Source organism: Lipotes vexillifer, unplaced genomic scaffold (genome assembly GCF_000442215.2).
Source record: "Lipotes vexillifer unplaced genomic scaffold, Lipotes_vexillifer_v1.1 scaffold38, whole genome shotgun sequence".
Lineage (NCBI taxonomy): Eukaryota > Metazoa > Chordata > Mammalia > Artiodactyla > Lipotidae > Lipotes > Lipotes vexillifer.
Genome location: NW_006791464.1, coordinates 3,054,976 through 3,078,418, shown reverse-complemented (window position 1 = coordinate 3,078,418; position 23,443 = coordinate 3,054,976). Strand labels below are relative to the sequence as shown.

The window sequence follows — 23,443 nt, the reverse complement described above, 5'->3', positions numbered from 1 at the left end:
CGTTAAAGCCATACAGAAAAAAAGTAAATTAGTGGTTGCTAGGAAATCAGAGGATGGGGAATGGAGAATGAGTGTTAATGAGTATGGGGTTTCTTTTTGGGATGATGGAAATATTCTCATATTAGATAATGGTGATAATTGCAAAATTTTGTGAATATGCTAAAGCCACTGAATTTTATACATTAAAAGATTATTTTTATGACATGTGAATAATATCATGGATAAAAATATTGAACCAGAGAATAAATTATTGAACTTATGAATAACAATACATAACCAATCTTTTTATTCCTTTCTCATTAATTATTTACTTATAATCTCAGAAATACACAGCCTAAAATAATATACCTAGTGGTAGTTTAAGCATGCTTTTATTGTTTGCTTTGTTGTATGTGTGAGTGTATAGTATTTGTAATATGTTGAATGATGTCTCCCCAAAAGTTATGTCCATCCAGAACCTGTAAATATGAGCTTACTTGGAAAAAAGAGTCTTTGGATATGTAATTAAGTTAAGAACCTCAAGATAAGACCATCCTGATTTGTCCAGGTACCCCTTAATCTAATGACAAGTGTCCTTATGAGAAGACAGGACATAGAGGAAAAAGTCAATGTAAAGATGGAGGCAGATATTGGAGTGATATGTTTACAAGGATTGCAAGCAGCCGCTAGAAGCTGGAAGAGGCAAAGCATGATTCTTCCCTAGAGCCTTTGGAGGGGGCACTTCCTCACAGACCTCTGGTCTCCAATAAACAATATTTTTTTCTTGGTTTAAATCACAAAGTTTGTGGTCATTTGTTATGGTTACCCTAGGAAATAAATACATATTTTGGTACTGGGATGTAAGGTGCTGCTTTAACAAATATCTAAAAATATGGAAGTGGTTGTGGAATTGTGTAATGGACAGAAGCTGGAAGAATTTTGATGTGTATAGTAGAAAAAGGCTAAATTGTCTTAAAGTGATTGTTAGTGGAAATATAAATGTTAAAAGCAATTCTGGTGAGGGACGAAGAAGAGACAGGCACCTTAATCCGGAAGAGACAAGGAAAGATTCTCCCCTAGAGCCTTTGGAGAGGCATTTCTCTACCGATACTTTGATTTTAGACTTGGTGTCCAGAACAGTAAGATAATAAATTTCTATTATTTTAGCCAAAAAAAAGAAAAAAGAAAAAAGAAACGAAGACCCAACATAGCAAAAATTAATTAATTACTTAATAAACTCCTACCCCCAACATCTTCTTTAAAAAAAAAAATTGGCTAAAGTCTAAAGTGTAAAAGTGATGAATTTTAACCAACATCTTTAAAATAAATTAAAACAAATTTAAGATGGTATAGTAAATAAAATAAAGAAGTTTAAAAGGAGGGTTGTTTTGAAAAAATATTCGTTAAGAGATATACCAGTACAACATACGGATAACTTGGGGGAATTCATTTGCAAAGGAAAGAAAAGTCTTAATTCCTTGACATTCCCCCACTTCATTCTAATAATTGTTTCACATGAAAGGAAAACATACATTTTCATGTTTTCTAAGACACTTAAGCTCTCCCTTTTCTAGAGCCTGTGCAAACAGAAGTGCTTATAACTCCAACATGTTACCAACTTACTAAACTTTGAAAAGACAGTGACTCTGAAATATTGTAGATTTTCCAGTTGCTAAATAGATGATTTTTCAGTACTATATTGTAGTTAGTCTTACATTTAATTGTGATGATACTTGTATTCTGGAAATCATAGTATTCGCTTAGGAGCAGTTCATCAGTATTTAGCAAAAATCCTTTGGTGAGATGGTATAGGCTTGAGACTTGGTGCTTAAATTCTAAGTTTTCTGGCACTTTTGGCTAGTTCAAATATAAGAAAATAAGGCCATAATCTAGTATATGACACTGATCAATTTTCAACCCAAAGAAAAACTGGTTCTAGGAAAAATACTATTTGTCAAGCAATTCAGATTGTTTGGAATTTATTCCTATTTAATAACATAATATTTCCCTAATAAAGTTTTTCTAATAAGGCATATATGTTTAGATTATACTTTAAGTATATCAAATAACCTAGGGTTTCAAAGTCAAATTTAACTGCTTTATTTGGAATCAGATTTTCTTGTTTTTTTTTTTTTTTGTAAAGGTAGTAATTAAAGAAGAAGTAATTGATTTGGGGCCTCATTTTTCCTTTGTTAAGGTGTTCTTGGTGCTTCAAATAGATTCCACAGAAAATATTCTGTCTAATAATCATCCTGTTTACAGCTGCATAACCTTTAAAAGTTTGCACTAAAATATGATATGGTCAGCATTAAAATATTTTGATCATGTAAAGGATCCTGTTGATATTGTCATGTGACAGGGTGGTGAGGTAAATTTCCCTATGTTGTGACAATGGGCCTTGCCTAACCACAACTTAATCCTAACATTTGAGAAGTTGTCAAAACTATATTATAACTGATTTTCAGAAGTCTTCTATGAAGACAGCTTGCTTCTACTTAATTTAAAATATACATGATTGCTTTCACTAGTCTTTTTTTTCCTTTTAGCAAGAGACCAAAATTGGAATTTTAATGATGACACTTAATTATAAAATTTTCTTTTCCCCTGAAAAATAGTTCAGAAAAATCATGTGGTCTAGTATTAAGATTACATTTCTCTGGATGGACCACATACATGTTTATATGTAGGTTTATATTCTACACACATACTATGTTCAGCAGATGAAACGTTTGAACCACAATAGTATTTAAAGGATATAAAAGGCTATTTGATTAGCAGGCTATTGTTACTTACAAATGAATTTTGTCTCCTACAATTAAAAAGAACATTTATCCTTGTGTTGCACATGGTTTTTATTTTACTTTTTGATTTTAGTACTCAAAGACTATTAAAATAGGATATTAGTTTCTTTCCTATTAAAAGCCTTTAACGAAAATGATGTTTTTAAAAGAAAGTCAAGACTTTGAACACCTTTGAGTTTTTCTCCCATTTCTAAATGCTCTGTAAATTGTGTGTGAGGAATTTAAGACCTGTATGCTTATTCTGTGACATTGCTATTGATTTGTAAAATTTTTGTTTGCTGCAGATTGTAATGGGTAAATGGCGAGTGTGAGGTAAGAAGGACATGCTATTTGTGAGCATGGCAAAAAATGTATTGTTTCCTACTAGGAATGCACCTTCAAAAATAACTGGGTGGTCTTTTATTGCCATTTGTTGTGACTTTTAGGGGGAAGCAGTCACAGATACAAAGACATTCTTCAGGATGTGATCACTATAAGACCAGGGGCCTTACAAGTAAGCAGAGTAAAAGACTAAAGATCTCATGTAGGATTGCTACATTGGTTAGAAGAAAAAAAGGGAAGACCTAGTTGCCCTGGAGAGATGAGGAGGCAGTCTGAAATCTCTTGGTTTTCAGTGTGAAGATTGCTACACTTTCTACATGTGCAAGAGAAAGAATGCAGTACTAAGGAGTCCTAAAAAGGGGTGACTATAGAGACACTAGGAGAAGCATGATGTGATGGGTGGAAAAGACCCACAACACATGCTGGGGAGTATTGAATCATTTCTATTAACAATGATTCATATTCATATAACTAACAGAAGGGTAGAGTCCTTTTCTTTCATTCATTCTTTTATTGTTATTTTCTTTCATTCTTTTAAAATTTTGTTTGAATTGAGAGAGAGACAAAGTGTTAGGAAGAGTTACCTCCAACTACTTGTGACAGTATTGCTGATAAACTTTCAGAAAAAAAAAAAGCATGGCTGGTGAAGTTTTAGACTTAAGGGGGCATATCTTCTAACAGATGGAGTGTACACATAGCTATGTATGAATTAAAAAGATGCTTATGCATTATTTGAGAAAACAGTTATGGGAGTAACCTCTAGTAATTTATAAAGTGAAAAGGGTAAATATACAAGAGGACTAATACAGACAACTTCTGAAAAGGAGAGAAAAACCCCACTTAGTCACTTAAACAAAGAGAATAACCAAAAGAAAATATTAGGTAGTGAAATAGCTAACAGCCTTCATAGGTATTCATTTAGAGCTAATCATAACCCTTGGTGTGAATTTAGCTAAGAGATGTGTATTTGAATAAGCTGCCTAGATATCCATATATTGGAAATTTTGTTTGAAGACTTATTGGTGGGCCTGTTTGATTGTGCTAAAATGTTAAAATTGACACCTAAAATACAAGACAGTATCAGAATATTGATTTTCACCAAGGAGAAATAATTATTTTATTTTATTGGGATCAAGTGATAAAGGCAAAAACTTGTATTAAAAAAACCTGAGTGAGGGTCTTCCCTGGTGGCGCAGTTGTTGAGAGTCCACCTGCCGATGGAGGGGACATGGGTTTGTGCCCCCGTCCGGGAAGATCCCACATGCCGCGGAGCGGCTGGGCCCATGAGCCATGGCCGCTGAGCCTGCGCGTCCGGAGCCTGTGCTCCGCAACGGGAGAGGACACAGCAGTGAGAGGCCCACGTACCGCAAAAAAAAAACAAAAAACAAACAAAAAAAAACTGAGTGAGATGATACAGAGCACTTTTGAGGCATCAGAAAACTAGCTCTGGAATGTGTGGAAGGACTACAACAATAATACTTAGGGAAGGAAATTTCAGTTGGTGGAAATTTTCTGTAATTCATAATTCATGGCATTGCAACAAGATAAAAAGTATTAACATCAGATAATATAAAAAATTCAAACTATGTTCATAAAGATTTTAGTAGTATACATAAAAATCTGGGGAAAAATGAAAATAATAAAGAAATAAAGATTAATTTTAATTTCCACTAAAAAGCAATATTTCATTGCATCAAAGATTTGATATAAGACCTGGAAAAATGAGCTTGCTCTTGACATTTACATTTGAAATAAATACCATCACCTCAAATACTTTTTATGAAACATGTGTCTTCTAAAGACTTTAATCATGTATTATAATGTTAGAGCTGATTTTGTTATCAAGGGGGTGTTAAGTAGTTAGGTTTTGTTGTTCTCAAAGAATCACAGCATAGTGAGAGAGACACACATATGACTGAGTGCTATGACACAGGCAAGCACAAAGTGCTATGTGAGCAGAGGGGAAGGAACCATTGTTAGTTTATGTGCTTAAAAAATGCGTAAAAAGAAGAGGCAACCAGGGTTAATGTTAATATCAGCATATTATTTGACCTCATTTTACTATTAGAAAGCCCTTTTATTCGTTTTTTTTTTTTTCTTGTTTTTTTTGGCGGTACGCGGGCCTCTCACTGTTGTGGCCTCTCTCGTCGCGGAGCACAGGCTCCGGACGCGCAGACTCAGCGGCCATGGCTCACGGGTGTAGCCGCTCCGCGGTATGTGGGATCTTCCCGGACAGGGGCACGAACCCGTGTCCCCTGCATCTGCAGGCGGACTCTCAATCACTGTGCCACCAAGGAAGCCCTTCACAGTCCTTGTAAATGTTCGTTTTCACCACTTTGTCTTAGAGGCTTTGTGTACATGGTCTTATTGTTAGACACTACAAGGAGATATCCATTAGTTACTGTTCTTGCTTTTAGTTGTTTGCATTTTAAATGATAAAACCAGCAGATACTGATGGGGTTAGGTAATGTTGAACATATCAATAAATAGATGAAAATGTACATACTATTATGTCTTTTCACTTTTATCGTAGGTGAAGGAAGTGGGATGGTAGACAGCAGTTAGTGGGAGTGGTGTGTTTTTCTCTGTTAGGCAAACTATGTCTTTCATTTTCTATGTTTCTAGGAATTTTCCAATGAGGAAGTCCCAGATAAAACTAACTGCCTAAAGGAGAAATGAAAATAACAGTGACTTTCTTGATGAATGACAGCTTATTTTTACCTGCATGCAGGGTTATAGGAAAGACCTAAAATTCTACAGGATAGATGATGAGATTACAACATTCCTATAACCCCACTTAGAATGTTATGTTTAGTTCTGGTTACCATATTTTTAAAAAAGATGTAGCATTTGAAAAGGGGAATTAGATTGACCTTAGAACTACCAGGTATTAACTGTGAAGACAGGATAGAACCCTAAATTTCTGTAACCTTTAAAGAGCAAATGTTGAAGAAGATTTAATTGAAAATAAACTCACTTCAATATACGTATAGATAGAGACGTATAAATTTCAATAGAAGTGAAACTTGCTTCTGTACTTCCCAGGTTTTCAAGTCAGTTTTTCTGTAGCATGCAAACAGAGCAATGCTCTACTGATTTCCTTTGTGAAGTAAAATGTCTGAAGAATTTTCATTCAATACTTTTCTGAAACATAAAAAGGATATGACCCTTAGTTCAATACCACTGACATATTACAATAACTATTTATGAATCAAGAAAAAGTATGTCTCAGGCATGGCAACTAAGTTACAATAGCTACTAATTTCTCAGAGAAATTTTAATTTAATCTACCTGTATTTTAGCTAGGTTGTTGGCAACTCGGAAATCAGAGAACCATAGAGTATTTGAGCTATGATAGGCTGGAGAGGTCAATTTATCCAGCCCTGGTTTTACAAATAAGGATACTGGGATCTAGAAAAGGGAAGTCATTTGCTCATGGTCACACATCCGTTTGCATCGTTGATACTAATACCCAAGTCTCTTTATGTTTTGTTCAGTGTTCTTTCTGTTGACACTATTGCTTACAGAATAGGTTGTTTGAAAATTCATTCATAACTTGGTTTCATGGAACTTGGAAAATCAATTTTCATGGAATCAGTCATAAGCTCAGAGTTCTCCTTTGTTCCATTCTATACTTTGTTTCCATGTTAATTTAAGCTTTAAGTCATATTAATGCCAGCTTTAGACTCTCTGTTGCACATGTCCATTCTTTTTTATTCTCATCTCTACCTGGTTATCTCATGCGGAGGACATTGCAGTAATCTTCTGCCTGATCTCACCTCCAGACACTCTTGTAGCAATTCATTCTGCGCATCCTGTCAGTTTTAACTTCCTAAAGCATTGTTATCCTCTTTCTTTGTTTTCCAAAACCTATCTATTCCTCTAGGCCCCAATCAAACATCATTTCTTTCATAATGACTTCAGTTACCACTCTAGGTATAAGTGATGGCTTCAACTAAATTCTTATAGCTATTAGTTTATACCACCATGCATTCAACTTTCATTCATCTGATGTTTTTAAATGCCTACTCTACACCAGGAAATCATGTGGCGTTTATCACTCACAGACTTTCAATGTAACAATTTGTGACTATGATATGTCTCTCGTTTCAGATTGTAATATTCTTGATATCAGGGATCATGCTTGAAGATCTTTGTGTTCTCCATAGCCTATAGCAAAGAGGCTTTTGTGCATAGTTGATGATCAGTAAGTATTTGTAGATAAATATTGAACTAAGAAAGTGCTATCATAGGGTAAGGAGATAAATGCAGCCTCTGTGGGATCAGTATGAAAGCCGTTAGATATCAATTATAAGTATGTTTGAAGAGCTTCCCTTAACCCTTAAAGAAGTTAGTTCTTTACATATCATGAAAGTGATCAAGTGAAAAAAGTATCATGAAAAAGGGGTATTTCATTCATATTCAGATAGATAAATATTGTCAACAACAGGAAGTGGAAGAACACTGAATCAAATTAAAAACCCTTCAGTCTCAGTTTCTACGTATATAAAAGTGGGAAAGTGTTTCAAATCCACTTTTTCTCACAGAATAGTTTTACTCCTTTAGTTAATGATGAGAAAAATGCTCTGTTAACTGTAAAACTATGTAACAATAAGGTCTTATTATTTAACATGAGATTTTGGATACAAAAGGGAGCTACATCAAAAGGTAATCATTTGTAATGTTAAGTATCTGCCTCTGATGTCTTAATTGGTGAGGAACATGCTTTTTATTTTATTTTATCTTATCCTATTTTATCTTATCTTACTTAATGGTGGTAGAGTGGTCCTTGTCAGAGATTAAATCAAGGCATGAATGTAAAGAATTTAACAGACTTTGAAATAAGTAATCTTCTTCATTCCCACTCCCACCTCTTAGTATTACTTTGAGAGCATGTCCAGGCCGAGATTCCTTTGCTCTGACCCTGCTTGATTGTCTTCATCTGCAGCTAGACTAAACCAGATAGGATTACCAGAACGATCAACTGGCAAATGAACTCATTTTGTTAGAAACAGCTTAGCTGAGTTCTGCTTACAGAACTGTTAGTGTTCCACATCGAATTTAAGCTTCACTAAACAAATAAGCCAAATGTTAGAAAAAATTAAGGTATAATTAAAATAAATTTTAGAATATTCTTTCTCTCTTGAATAACTTTATAATGACTCTATACTTTTCACCCATCAATAATTCAGAATATTTGATGCCATGAACTAAATTTGGGCTCATGATATTTCTGATCAACTTTACCTACTCAGTGAAAGTTCACTCATTCTAAAACACCCCAGCTATCCTTATATAAATTAAGCCCCATCATCAATGATGTAAATCAGTGTAGCATAGAAGAAATAGGTTCTTAAAATATATTTTATTAGATTAAGCTTGAAGACTCTGTACAGTGATGGATTTAAATGAGTAAATTGTCCCTTCACATAGCCAATGTTCAGTTCATTGACAAATTTTTACTGAGTGCCTAGTCTATGAACAAGAAACCTAAACTCATTCTTCAATGGAGATTGCATTTCAAAAGGAAAATAGATCTAAGACATGTAAATAAATAAAATATTTACACATTACTATAAATGCTATGAAGGAAGCACCATCTTAATCAGCAATTAACAGTTGGAGGCTGCGACAAAGTTCTCTCCACAGGCAGCATACAATTTAGAAGTAGGACAATTTACTATCATCTCGGTGTGTTATCAAATCATCAAAACCAAAGTTAACTAAAAGCTGATAAAGCAGTGTTTGCATCCAATGTCTCAGGGGCTTTAATGTACATCTACCATAAATGTTTGGTTTGGCTTCTAGAACATTTACTTAGTGTTTTCTCTGAGCCATTCTGAACATACTATAGAAATACATAATCATCAACCAGAAGACATGAAATATAACTAGTGTAACAGGGTTTAAAAAGTCCCTTACAAAAGGCTGGTTAGAACTCCCATATGGATCAACGGACAAGATTCAAAGGGTCACTCATGGTGTCTTTAGCCAAACCTACAAACAAGGAGAAAAATTTCCAACATAAATATTGTGAACAAATATGCTACAACAATAAATAATTTAAAATTTTGAAGGTTTTGAAGGATTTTAATGTTAACATTTTATACAGTAGAAATGATTTCAGATAGTTTATCTAATGATTAAAGTTCATTTATGTGACTGATATTTACAATATATATGTACTGAAGCTCCCTTCTTAAAAACAAAATTTTTAAAATACTGTAAGCTCATTTATCTTTACTATCAACTCATCCCGTATGTAATTTTCCCTTTTTTTTTACTTTAGACTGTATCTTTAAATCACACTGACATTTAAAGAGTCAAGCTCATGCACCAAAGTATTTCAGAAGAAACATATTTAGTATGACCAAGGTTTTTATTATTCTCAAATAGTTCTAGGAAAAACAAATTTCTGAAAGGGGGAAAATAGTTTTATTTTTCAGGTTCTTGAATCGGAAGATCATGCCTTTAGAGACTTAAGTGATCAAGAGGTTGTTTGGATACCCTCTGGAAACTTAAATAAGCCTAAAATATCCAGGCCTCTTTCAGTTCCTTTTGCTTTTGAAATACATTCTTGTCAAAGAATTTCCAGGATCTCTGAAGAGATTAAACAGGTTTATAAAAGCTGCTGTAGAGCAAGAATTGACATATAAAATGAATAAAATTATCAGTTAAGAGTGAGGGAAGCTCCCCAAAACCTCCAACACTGGAAATGCAAAAGTTAATGTGATTTAATCATGTCTCCAGAGATAAACTAAAAAAAATTTACCAACACGTATTTACTGGTCATTTGTCCCCTACAGATGAAGTTAAGGGTAGGGGCAGGGCATTGCTTGACTTGTGTCCTATTTATTTATCATATTTGTTCCCAATCAACATTTTGTTTATTGTATTGGGCAAGGAAAATACATTACATGACTAAAAGATCTTATCTGTGTGAGGAACAGCTAAAGCCTAATTTAGTAGTCCCCAAAGTATGGTCATATATGCCAGGTTAACAGGTGACTCCCATTTAAAAGCCTGAGACATTTTTCCAGCTTTATCGAGGTAACTGGCAAATCAAATTTGTGTATTTTTGAGGTGTACAATCATTTTACATATATCAAAGCATAGGAAACGTTTTATTGATCTTTTGGAATTTTAGATATATGGTTACTATTCTGATTGAATGATACTGCTTCTGAACAAATTCAGAAATATAGAAGTCACGTTTTATTTTGAATGTCAAAAATAAAGTATATGTATTTAACATGTGGTCCCTAAAGTCCTAGAATTATAGCTAGTGTTAGGCAGTACTGTAAAATGCATTCTCACATATGACAAGACAAATGAGAAATTTTCAAGTCAAGGTAAAGTCCTAATTTTCTAAGAAATTTTAAGATTCTTAATAAAAGGACAGTTAACTCATGGATGTTTATATATTTATTGTATAATTCTAACAAGAATGTTTCAGTATTTGGTAATTTCAAAATCTATGCTTAAATAATCTATGAAGCTCAAGCTATAGAAGATTTAAATTATTTTTTAACTTAGTATGATTATGTACATACGGTGACAGTCAAAAAAGTTCTGTTGTCTTCAGGAAATTTTATAGTTAAAAAAGGAGGATCTCTGGTAAAAGGGAAAAAGTCCTCCAATATAAAGCCCATTGGATTAAGGAAGTATGCATTATCACTGACTTGGTATGTATGAATATATTCTACTTTAAGAAAATATAATTTCAAAACAGGTTGTGTGAGTGAACTATAAAGCAAAATCAAATAGTTCTGACAATCAAGTGACAATCAAGAACACAAGAGTAGGTGAAAAAATGCTCACCTTCCTTCACTGCCACCTCCTTTCCCCCGCAACCCCAGATACATGTTTGCATCTGTGGGTTTTTTAAAAAATGTTTCCATAGACCTTTAAGCAGGGAAGCAGTTGCCTTTCAAAAACAAACAAACAAACAAACACCTGAAAGGAGTCTTTTAACAAAATGGCTATTAGAAGAAGAGATTATGAAGGGGGTGATGAACTAACCATATATATTTGTAGTGGACATTTGAAGGAGGTTCCTGTTTCTATACTACTAAGAAGTGCAATAAGGCTCAAAATATCCAAATTACACTACGTATAGTTTTTTTGTATCTTGTCATTTTAAATTTCATTGTTCTTTATTAAAGGGTTTAGGAACACCGGGAAATATTATACTACTGGAAAGAATGGTTGTTTTGTTAACTAAAATAATTATGTGGGTTTTTTATTGATCTCTTTTGTATGTGTTTAACTTATTTTGTACAGATGTGTGTATGACTGTGTATGTGTGTTTATGTCTGAGTGTGTGTGTGTGTGTGCATGTGTAACCCTTTTGGGGAAAATGTAAGATAGTTCAGTATTGCTTCAGAAATCAGTATATAGTGAGCTGTGTGATTAATGGCTCCATATTTAGGAAATTAAGGCATAACATTGATATTGGCTTACTTTCATCATCCTGTTGGCCAAATAAAATGAGAAAAAAAACTAGAAGGGATTTTTGTTTCCTAAAAAGTGTTGGAATACTCAATGGGAGGGAAAGGAAGGCTCTTGAAAGAAAGGGGAAAGACACAATACTGCTGAATCTGTTTTTGGAACTGTTACGACCCAAGGCCATTTTCTTCAACAGAAATTTACAACCATATTTCCTTGCCTTCATGTATAGAAAAGCCCTAAACCACATGACATTTCACATTATTCTTTACTCAATGGGGATTAGACCAGAAATGTAATAACATTATTCATATATTTAAAACACTATCTAATAGCAATTCAGGCTTTCCTACCTTCTTTGTGCTCTTCCCTGCTGGTGTTTCATTGTGTGTAACCTATCTAAAATTTCTGAAGAATTTAAGAAGATTTTTTTGTGAAATATAATAAAGCCTTGATTAATTGGAAGCTACTAACCAGAACTCTCAATTAACCAGTTTTATTTATTTATTTTTTGCTACACTCTCCTTTTAGAAGGAAGAGGCAAATGACAAGAAAACAAGCTGTTAACAGGTATTTATGTATTTATTTTTTAAAAATCAACTTCCTGGGAATGTCCTGGAGCCTGTACAGATTCAGCCCAACTTCAGTAATTTTATTCCCTGTACTATACTTACTAAGGTAGGAAAGTAGAGCCATTTAAAATTTTCAGCAGCAAATATTGAATCTTGCTTAATCTTTAGTTAATAATAAGAAAAATGAAATCCATATAGCTAATTAGAACCTGTCTATCCATTTGAGGGTTCTAGTTAATTGGGGTCTTCATGGTTTCACTATTGCCAGTTAGTGATCATTCATATGTATTAACTGGGAATGAATCCCAAGAACACGTAGTTGGGAGATGACTTCCAGCCACAGAGAGCAACTCCTTCCCTGGGAACTAAAGCAGAAGCTAGAGAAAGGCTGCAAAGTTGATGGGGGTTGAGTAAGGGTCACTGACATAAAAATCATGACATCTATGTAAAATAATGGGAAAGTAATTCACCTGCCCCATGGCTCTGAAATGCTTAGGAAGGTACATTCACTTTTGCAGGGCAGCACAGGCTATTAAGTGTGCTACAGCAATAATGGCAAAAAACCCCAAAAACCCAGGCCTTCTAATCTTTTGGAATTTTTCTAAGCATTAAGCACAGATATATATTGTAGGCATGCTACTAGTTCTAAAATATTTGAAATTATTTTTTTCTCTAAAAATACATTTTTAAAATATTTGGAAGTCTAAGATTTATGCTTGAAACTTCCTAAAATATCTATGACAATTTCAGTTAAATTGCAATCAGAGACACCATACTGCTCCAGACTTCAAAGAATGGGCAGTTAACTCAGAGATGCTAGGGAAAAGGAAGGCAACCCATGATTCTAAAGTACAGTTTGATATTGACTGCCACACACCCTTCTCAGGTTAAATCACCCTATGGTGACTTTACCCCCTTCCTTCAGGGCTGCTCATGATGCATGTTTTATCTGTATTTTTCTACAAGAAAAATGTCATAGGGTTTTTAGAGAGATGGGGACCACACCATGTGATTTATCCTGGGTTTTCAACATAGAAAATGAAAATCATCATGGTGGTGTTTATAATAGCTGGGGCATTTTCTGTACTAAATATTACTCTCAAACATCATGCACACTAAATAATACCCAAGTGACCTGAAGAAGTGGATGAACCTCCTTAAGTGCTAAACTTATTTTTAAACTGTGACTTCAATGCTGGCGGAGACTAGAACCTACTAGATTTCATTAATGAATGATTTTAACTGAAAAAGTTTAAGTGGATTGAGTTTTGAGATTAGGTTTGGGATATTGAAAGGAAGTGCTTTGATTTTATACGAATGCAATTGAATTCAGGCATTGAAATTGACTTTTTTTTAGTAAAATGATATGTAAATGAATGTCAACTTCTTGTTTTCAATTAAGCATAACAGTAGTTTATAACTGTATATATTTATTTCTAGATTAATCAGAACACACATTACATATGTGTGTGTGTGTGTATATATATATATATATATATATATATATATATATATATATATGTAATGAGTTTTTACACTAACTGTAATCTGAGAAAAACTGTGAAATGTTTTTGAAAGTATGTGTGCTGACACTCAAATAAACCACAGAGAAACAGGAGAGTTGCAAACTCTAATGCCTACTGAGACAAGGGTAGTAGCATAAATGAAAGGCCATAAGCAATAGGGAGTGGTGGGGACTATGGTGACCTAGAGAGCATATATTCTTTCCAAAGGTGGCAGCTATTACTCAGCTCAGCTGATTGCTACCAGGTGGGAATGCAGGCCCACTGTTGTTAAGATTTGACTTTTTAAGAGAAACTGGGAATCCAGATTTTTATATGAAATTCTCCAATTCTTAAATGTTAGTAACTAACTCAATAAAAAGCAACACTATGCAGGCAAAGCAAAGCCCATCTGTGGTCAGGATCTAGCACATGGGCTATCAGTTTGCGACCTCTGCTTTAAACTGTAAGTCCTCTAGGTACTGCGGTTTAGAAAATCACAGTATGTTATAAATGCACCCAAAGATCTTGATGATGGAAAATTCAAGTAAAGTAAATAAATAATAAGTGGAGTGCTTGTAAATAATTCTCCTGATACTCAAAATAGTGGTTATGCACTTCGTGATTTTTTTCTTACTACATGGAAATAGCCAAGATATTTTTCCCTTAATGTGGTTTGAAAACTAAGATAAAATTATGAATTTTTCATTTTCATATTTATCAGTGCAATACAGTATGAAAGATAATTTCTTCTATGTCCAAAAGAGAATATTTAAGTTAGGCTCTGTCATATAACATAATTAAGGCTACTACTTAAATCCCAATTTATGGTGCTTTAATAGGAAGAAAGCCATGTATATAACATGTGTTGTTTTATTTTAAATTGGCTTGCCTTTAAACAAATTCCCTATTTTATCTGGTGAAATTCCTTTGATTTTACAAATGGTTAAAGTAAGAAATAAAAGAAATGTAAGTAGTTAGTACAACAAAACTTCATTTGAACTTTTGATAGGCATTGGCAAAGATAAAACAAAAGCTGGTCATTTGAGATTTTATTGAGGTAACTGTTTGACTGATCTGAGACTTTGCTTGTTTGTCTGTCCTGCCCTGGACCTTAGCACATAATCCCACTGTGCTACAGTGCTTTTGACATCTGTATGCCCCTTTCATCACTGGCAATCCAAAAGAATATTTGTCTAAAAAGGAAACAATTAAATTCCAACCTCTCTAGCAAAAAAAAAGTAAACCAGAAAAAAAAAAAAAACACTGCTAAACCTGCTTTAATGACCCCTATGATCTGTACCACAAATCCTTAGTCAGGATGGTAAGTTAATATTGTCATTTTTGTTGAGAAATGTTTATCAGAGGACTTAAGAAAAAGAGAAAAGTAAAAATGAAAGAGGAAGAAAAGAATTCACAATCTCAAATCCTAAATTAACTAAAAAAAAACCACCCCTCATTTGTTGACATATTATTCTACTTGCAGATTTAACACAAAAAACATATGAAAGATGATAAATTGTTGGACAACTGGTCAACACATATGACAATGTGCAAAATAGCTAATTGTTTACTTAAATAAAATTTGGGTGGACAGTGCTACCCTTTCTAGATCATCAGACAGTTTTGACCACAGGTAATCTGTTGTGTGATAGGGATGAACTATGTTTAAATGTACTAATTAATTAAAACCATTCCCTAAAAACTCTAACAAGTGGAGATTCTTAGTTAATTGGCTAGTCCTGAAAGATACAGAATCTAAGAAATAAGTGACTTTTTGATGCATTTGACCAATGTAGACATATAAATAAGGTTATTCAGGATAAATTTTGATGAACTAGTACTTTTTATAATATCTAACATTTTTTGAACATGATATCCCTGGTGTTTTCCATGTATTAGTTCATTTAATCATCATAACAGCCATGTAAGGCAGGTGATATTATTGTGATTCTTGTTTTATGGATGATGACATTGAGGTACAGAGAAAGTTAAGTGATTTATCTAAGGCCACACAGCCTACAAATACCAGAGCCAGCATTTGAATCAAGCCCATTTGATTTCAAAGCTCATATACTTTGGATTAATATACTTTATAACGTGACAACTGGAATCAAACTAATTACCAAAACACGTAATTTCATTATATTTATATATATACATATACATTATATGTATGTATATATATATATATATATATATATATATATATATATATACTTTTTCTGGCTTATCAAAAATGACATTTCTATTCTGAAATCAATTTTGGTAACATCACTTTGGTAGTGTGTAAAGTTAGCAACATTAATTATAAAATAGTTCAAATAGAAAGAGCAGGAAATAATGAGAGATACCTGTGGACCAATAATCAGGTCTACATTCTGCTACATTTGATTCAGAGCTCAATTGAAAAAATTACAGATACAGATGTTTCTGTAAAACATTAGTGATATGATTAACACTAATATTCTTTCTATTATACTTCACCCTTAATTGGAAGTAACCACTACTTTAAAATTGGTGTGTATCATTGCTATGTTTTTTAAATTTTATGTGTATTTATACATAAATAATATGCAGCATTGATTTTTGTGTTTTTAAAATGTACCTAAGTGGTTTGGTATTATAGTATCATTTTGTAATTGTTGTTTTTGCATTATGTTTTTGAGATTTATCTGCGTTGTTACATGTAGATCTAGTTCATTTTTAAAAATTGTCCACTATACTCTTTCATTCTATGAGTATACCACAGTTTGATTATTTTTTACTGTACTGATGAACACTTAGGTTGTTTCTAATTTTTGTTGTAATGGGCATCATGTTTTCTTGTGCCCCTGTGGGAAAATTTCTCTGGTGTATAAGACAGAAGTGAAATTGTTGAGCTGTGGGCTATGCACATCTTCAACTTAATAGTTACTGCCAAATTGCTCTCTAAAGCTCTTCTGATTTACCCTCCCACTATCATTTTATGAGAGCTCCTATTTCCCAAGATTCTTGAAAATGTAGTAGGTATTTTTAACAAAAATTTCTTTGAAGAAAAAATAATTCTTTTTCATTGATTCTCTTTCATGATTATACACTACAGACGAAATGTTGATTCTGATCACAGTGTACATGATGATGTTTACTGATACTATATATTTGTGTCATTATTTTTCATTTAAAAATATATGCAGTTCAGATAAGCATAAGGATACTATGTAAAATTTGTAAAGTTTTTTCCAGGTTTCAAAGCACTTTCCCATAAAGCCTCATTTGATGAGGTATTGTGGTATAGCAGGAAGAGCTCTGGAGAACGAGTCAGAAGTTCATGGTCTGAAAACAACCCTGCAAATCACTCTATGACTTGGGACCTCAGTTGCTGCATCTGTAAAATTAGGATGTTGGACTAAGCTATCTCTTAGAGACATACTATAACCTTTGATCTATGATACATATCGCCCCCTTTCCTTGAAGCTGTAATTTACTTATTGTGCATAAAACATAAAGACAAAATTGAATTTTATCAATTTGTGAAACTGTTGTAACACCCTCTCAGTTAATATCATGAGTTTATCCTGTTTATCTTTGTGTTTCTCTTAATTCAAGGACAATTGGGGGTGGGGGTGGGAAAGAAGATGGGAGCAGGAGCTCAGCATTATAAGGACTAGTCAGTGGCAACACACCATCTTGAATTAATCTTCAGTGTTCTACACTCTGAAGCATTACATTGCAAATGCTGAAAATACAATGAAAGTTCGATCACTATTTTTTGTGGCTTTATGTTTCTTTTCAAGCTCTTTTTATGCGTTTCAGATTCAGAGAAAAGAATATTCAGTATTTTCAGCTCACTTAAGATTTGATTCTAACAGTGCTTTTTTGGTGCTGCACATAGCTACTTAAAGTAGAGGGAGGACTCAGGTTGACTGTTCTGTATTTCTTTTCGGATGGGGGAGGGTAAGTAATTGATTTTGTATTTGGAGAGACTTTTCATTAGAAAGATCTGGATCTTTAACCTGAGGCTTAACAAAGAGCTTTCAGGCTTTCTTAGATTCTATGTGTACTGGAAAGAACACTCAGTTAGAAACCTATCTAATATTGTAAGAGATTAAAGTATAAAAGGGAGAGAGTCGAAACTGATTTTATTTAACCTCCCAGAATTGAAAATATACCACACTCACAAACACTCACACATTCACACACACAAGTATATCCTATCTCAAGCACAGAATACCTATTATTTTCAATGACTTTTAAAAAGGAAACTCTGTTTATCTATGAGGATATTGAACATAGTTATGTTTTTAGTGAAGCTTCTACTTATGGAAGGTAGCAACTCTGGCAAGCAGAGTCTAAATCAGTTAATCTCTGGTGATGAAGACATTTTTGGGGGCCTCTCTTTTTTATGAATAGTCCTGGGAAAAAATGTTTGACTATGGCCTTCCTAGGAAGTGAGTTGACCTCCTACAGAGATTCAACATCAGATATTACAAGAAAACTGTGGTTCACACACTTTGTTTAGATGATCTCCAGATTAATACAATTCACGTGTATCCCTCATTGTCCAAATGTGACACTAAGCCTAGAGAATCCCACGTAAGTTGCTTTTGAGTGTTTTGACCCACTTTGACGTATTTGTGAACTGACTGTGGGGCCCATATCTAAGAACTTCCATTCCTATTTTTGCTAATTGGCATCTTGCTTTACAGTTTAAGCATACTCTGAAAACCACTATTTTGCTCATTATGTTACTTCCACTAGTTCAATGAAGAGGAACTTGTGCCAAGTTAATCTAGACTATTTTTGCCCTGATCTTACTTATCCTTTGGGGGATTTAAGCAGGTTATCTAACTTCTTCAATAAGCACCAAATAAATCACTCAAAACAAGATATTCCAAAGTCTTTCAGCTAGTTTCTGTAGGTCAGAGCATTTTTAAGACAGCACATCTTGGATATAATCACAAAGTAGCTGATAAGACTGTTGGGAAATTACTACTCTACTTTTAAAAAGAATAAAAATCATGGTTCTGAGTATTTATTAAAAAACAGGAAAGGAGGAAATGTAAGCATTGCTGTTTTGCCTTTTCATCTGCATTTCTAAAAAGTATTAATTGCAGTTGAGATATTAACGATCTTTATTTACAAAACCGTTTGCTATTTTTCTATGTACTACTCCTTATTGAGTGCAGACAATTTGTTATCTTGAACGAATCCTTGGCAAACAACATTTATGTTTTATTCACAAAACATCAAAATCATGGACACTGTTGTCTTTACCACTGTCTCCAAGAATACCCAGGTGCTTTGCCACTGATGGCATTTAGATAATAATACTATAATATTAGTATGGAAAGATTCCTTTTTGCTTTTATTGAAAACCCAGTTTGAACCTTGAGCAAGTCATTTACATGATGTTTCCTTGGGATTACCTACATTCTTGTCCACTCTGACCTTGTAATTTTGCTCACAGTTGGAAATGTAATGCAGAGTGACTAAGATAATGTTGTTTACACACACTTTAAGTGGAGTGACATTATAGTCAAGCAAGTGTCACATCACCCAAAGTGAAGGAAGACTTAATTACCATAATCCCGTGAATACTAAAATTTCTTGGCTATGTGTAGCATAATAATGCAATGTTCTGCATGTTCCATTTAATAATGTGAAGGTGCAATACATTAGGTTTCAGGTGTGTGTCTCTTTAATATAAAGGAAAGGAAAGTGAATTATAGAAGGAAAACGGCCTTTTGTAAGTAGGATACTTGTCTGAATGTTCAGGTGAAGTTGGTCCTTTCTTTGAAACTTAGAAGAGTTGCCTAGTGATGAGAAAATAAAGGGACTGCTAAAATATCCATAAATCTAGACACCAGTGAGTAGAGTGACAGACCATGAATTTCTCTGGAGGGTGCAGGGTAGATTTAACTAAATGACTGAGACAGGATAAAGAGGAAAGGTTGATAACCACCTATTATTGTGCAATGGGGAACATATCATTAATTTACAAAGAGAGTGGTAACATTTTCTAAAAATTGTATAGCCCTATTCTTAAAAGTTTGTCAGTGTAACTAATTAGTTGCTAAAATGGAGTTGATTCTAAGACCTAGTATGAATGCATATGAAAAGGCAGTGCATTGTCCCTAAATTGGTAGGGTTTGTAATACATCTTGATGAATGCTACAAAATAATGTTCAGAAATGGGACTATTATGCCAAAATGGCCGTTCTTTGGTTTGTAATCCTTGAAGGAGTTCTGTTCCATGGCAACGTGCTCAACAGTCCTGCATACATGTGAAGTGCCTTAAAGACGTGTCCTGCTTTCTGTTTTTGATAACACCGAGTATTCAATACAAAGAATAAACTTACTCGAAGCGTTCACCTCCTCCCAGCATATTAGGACTACAAAGATCTGCTGTTACTTGGGAGTATTATTGGGAATTTTTGTTTTTTACCTAATTGTAATGTTCAAAAGGGGGCAAGTACAAAATGATTCAGCCACAAAATGTAAAACATTATTTTAATAAATCCATTAGAAAACTAAGATGTAAAAACTGTATGTAGCTCAATCAACAGATTCATGTAAGTTGGTATCTCATAATTCATGATATAAACTGATAGATCATCTGATATATAGTGTTCTAGATTTTTAAAAAAATATTTAAAAGATGTTAAAACATATAAAATATTGAAGCCTATTAATAATAGCTGTTGTGCTTTGAATTATTGCAATTAGAAGAGTTTAAAGCATTTTAAACTGATTTATCATTACCAAATATTCTCCCTGTGACAATATTTTAATTTAAATATATAAACAAAGTTATTCTTTGATTTTTATTTGATGAAAATCAAATAACTTGGATGTTTTCATTTAAAATGGCTAATTCTAACCAAATAGTATATTTCTACAATACAATTAGTCAGTAGAGCTGTATGCTTATACTGCTTTAAAATGAAATTAGCCTAAATAACAAATATAGCTATTTTATATTCTTTATGCTGCAAGAGTTTTACAAATACCCATTAAATCACATATTGATGTATCTAACATATTACATATAAAGAAGTTAGTAGTTTTTATTTTTTAATCATGGATTACTTTAGGCAATAAAGCACCCACTGTATTCAGAACATTATATGAAGGGATTTGGAACACCTGTCTGAGGCAGCCCATTAAAAAATTGTATATACATATTTTACTTTTTGGTTGCCTTAACTCAAATTGTACTTTCCTTAATTCGTTTGTCCAGCTCTTAATCTTCAAAAATCACTGCTTGTGATTTTTGGGACTAAGTTGGACTCCTATTCATGTAGAGATAAAGCAGTTTTTAATTAAGTTGGGCTTGGCACAAAAATGGTTAGAGGCGATTTTTTTTTTTTTAATGAAGTTTTTGTTTTAGAACAGTTTTAGATTTACGGAAAAATTGAAAAGGTAGAGAGACTTCCCATGCACCCTGTGTCCAGTTTCCTAATTGTTGTTAATATTTTACAATTAATGAATCATTTGTCACAATTAATGAACCAATATTGACACACTATTGTTAAAGTTTATAGTTTATTCAGACTTCTTCAATTTTTCCCTAATGTCCTTTTTCTATTCCAGGATATAGGATACCACCTCATAGTTAGTCATCATGTCTCCCTAGACTCCTCTTGGCTTATGACAGTTTCCTAGACTTTCCTTGTTTTGGATGACCTTAACAGTTTTGAGGAGACAGGTCAGGTATTTGTAAAATGCCCCTCAATTGGAGTTTGCCTGGTGTTCTTTTCATTGTTAAATTAAGTTTTTGGAAGGAAGACCACAGAGGTAATATTCCATTTTCAACATATCATGTCAAAGGTACATACTATCATTATGACTTGTCATTGTTGAGGTTGACTTGATCACCTGGTTCCTGTAGTGTTTGTTAGGTTTCTCCACTGTAAAGTTACTTTTTTCCTTTTTCTTGACTGTACTTTTTGGAAGTTTTTGGAAGGAAGTCACTATGTGCAGCCCACAGTTAAAGAGCAGGGAGTTAGTTATGCTTCACAATCTTAAAGGCAGAGTATTTGCAGAAATTATTTGGAATTCTTCTGCAAGGGAGATTTGTCTCTTCTTAATATTTATTCATTCATACTTATGGTCTCATAAGTATTTAATTTATATTTTAGATTATAATCCAATGCTACGTTATTTATTTTATTTATTTATTTTATTGCTTAAATTTTTCTAACTTTGGCCATTGGGCACTCTTTCAGTTGGCCACTGGGTACCTTCTACATGCCCCTATCATTGTAAATTTTTTTGAGCCCTTCTTTACTTTCTAGCACTACAAGATACTCCAGGCTCATTTGGTAGATTTACTGCTCTAGTCCTAGAATCAGCCATTAAGGGAAAGTTTGGTTAGAGGAAGATTTGATCTTCTCAATCTTGAGCAAGTGTTGGAGGTGGCTAAGAAAAAGGGTCAGGTCTCAGTTCCATTTTCTTGTTGGTACTCTAAATTTTCCATCATCCTGATAATGCACATAGGCCTCATTGTCTCACCATATATATCTCCTCATTTCTTTCATAATATCTAGTGTTATCATACCGTATCTTCTAGATATCATAGTCTTCTATAGTCACACACATTCATGGTCATGCATAGATTTAGAAATGTACTGTGCAACTCTCCAACATACATGTCCTTTCTGCAAAACACTGCCCGCACCCTGCATCCAATATACTAAGTTTATCATCAGTTCCTGAGTCACTGTGGATTCATTTTTTTTTTCTTCAGAGAGGGTTTGGGGTCAAATAAGTTTGGGAAATATGGGGTTCAGTAAAAATAAACAAGTTTGTTTACCACAGGTCTTCTTCAGGGTTTATACTTTGTTAATTTGCTCTATGAATGTATAACATGTAATATACACGATTTCTCAGTCTTTTTTTTTTTTTTGTGGTACGCGGGCCTCTCACTGTTGTGGCCTCTCCTGTTATGGAGCACAGGCTCCGGACGCGCAGGCTCAGTGGCCATGGCTCACGGGCCCAGCCGCTCCGCGGCATGTGGGATCTTCCCAGACAGGGGCACAAAGCCGTGTCCCCTGCATCGGCAAGCGGACTCTCAACCACTGCGCCACCAGGGAAACCCTCTCAGTCTTTTTTGATTAAAAGAACCTTTTTGTTTAGAGAACTAGTGTTCCATGAAGTACACTTCTGAAAATACTGCTATAGTGGTAAGAGTCCTGAGTTTGTAGTCAGAGATCTTGTGTTTAATCCCTCACTGCTAACAGCTAGCTCTCTGATCACAAGCAAATCAGTTAACATCTCTAAGTCTTTGTTTTCTTATCGATCAGATGGACCTATGGATGTCTCTCACAAGATTGTTGTGAAGGGCAAAAATGAGCAAAATATGCAAGAATTTTTTGGAAAAGCTAAAATGCTTTGGAAATTTAATAACCACTGTGAAGGTGGGGACTGTGCCTTTGTTTTGCTGACCACTGTTATCTCCAGTATCCAGCATATTTTCCTGTCATTTAGTCTTCAGTATCCAATAAATATTTATTGAGCAATTGAATATTACTATCACTTACATTATTTTCTATTTTTCTCCTAGTGCTGTATAGCAGCCTATGACATTTTATAAATTGTTTCTGAAATTAGGAGTCTATGTAAAAAAAAAAATAAGAGAATGCAGGCACAGTTGAAGTGGCTATATGCATGAAAAAAAAACTTTTGATTGCAGCCTTTGTTTTACTGAGCATGTGTTCCCAGCCAATGACTGGCTGCATTCAGATCAGTTTTCATTGCTTCAAGCTGACCAGATTTCCTTTTGAAATAAGGGCACTGGAGCTTTCACCTCGACACTGTGGTGATGTAAATTCCTGCT

General features: G+C 33.8%; 1 protein-coding gene across 3 annotated transcripts in view; it reads left to right on the top strand.

Moving 5' to 3' along the window:
- Positions 1 to 23,443, top strand: part of DACH2 (dachshund family transcription factor 2) — a 629,817-nt gene that overhangs the window by 137,060 nt on the left and 469,314 nt on the right. For 2 of the 3 annotated variants that reach the window (XM_007464441.1, XM_007464442.1), the window contains exon 2: positions 12,081 to 12,119. The exons of the other annotated variant lie outside the window; for it this stretch is intronic. In XM_007464441.1, the coding sequence (XP_007464503.1) occupies positions 12,081 to 12,119 (39 nt within the window). The remainder of the gene's footprint in view (positions 1 to 12,080; positions 12,120 to 23,443) is intronic. 3 annotated transcript variants of the gene reach the window in all.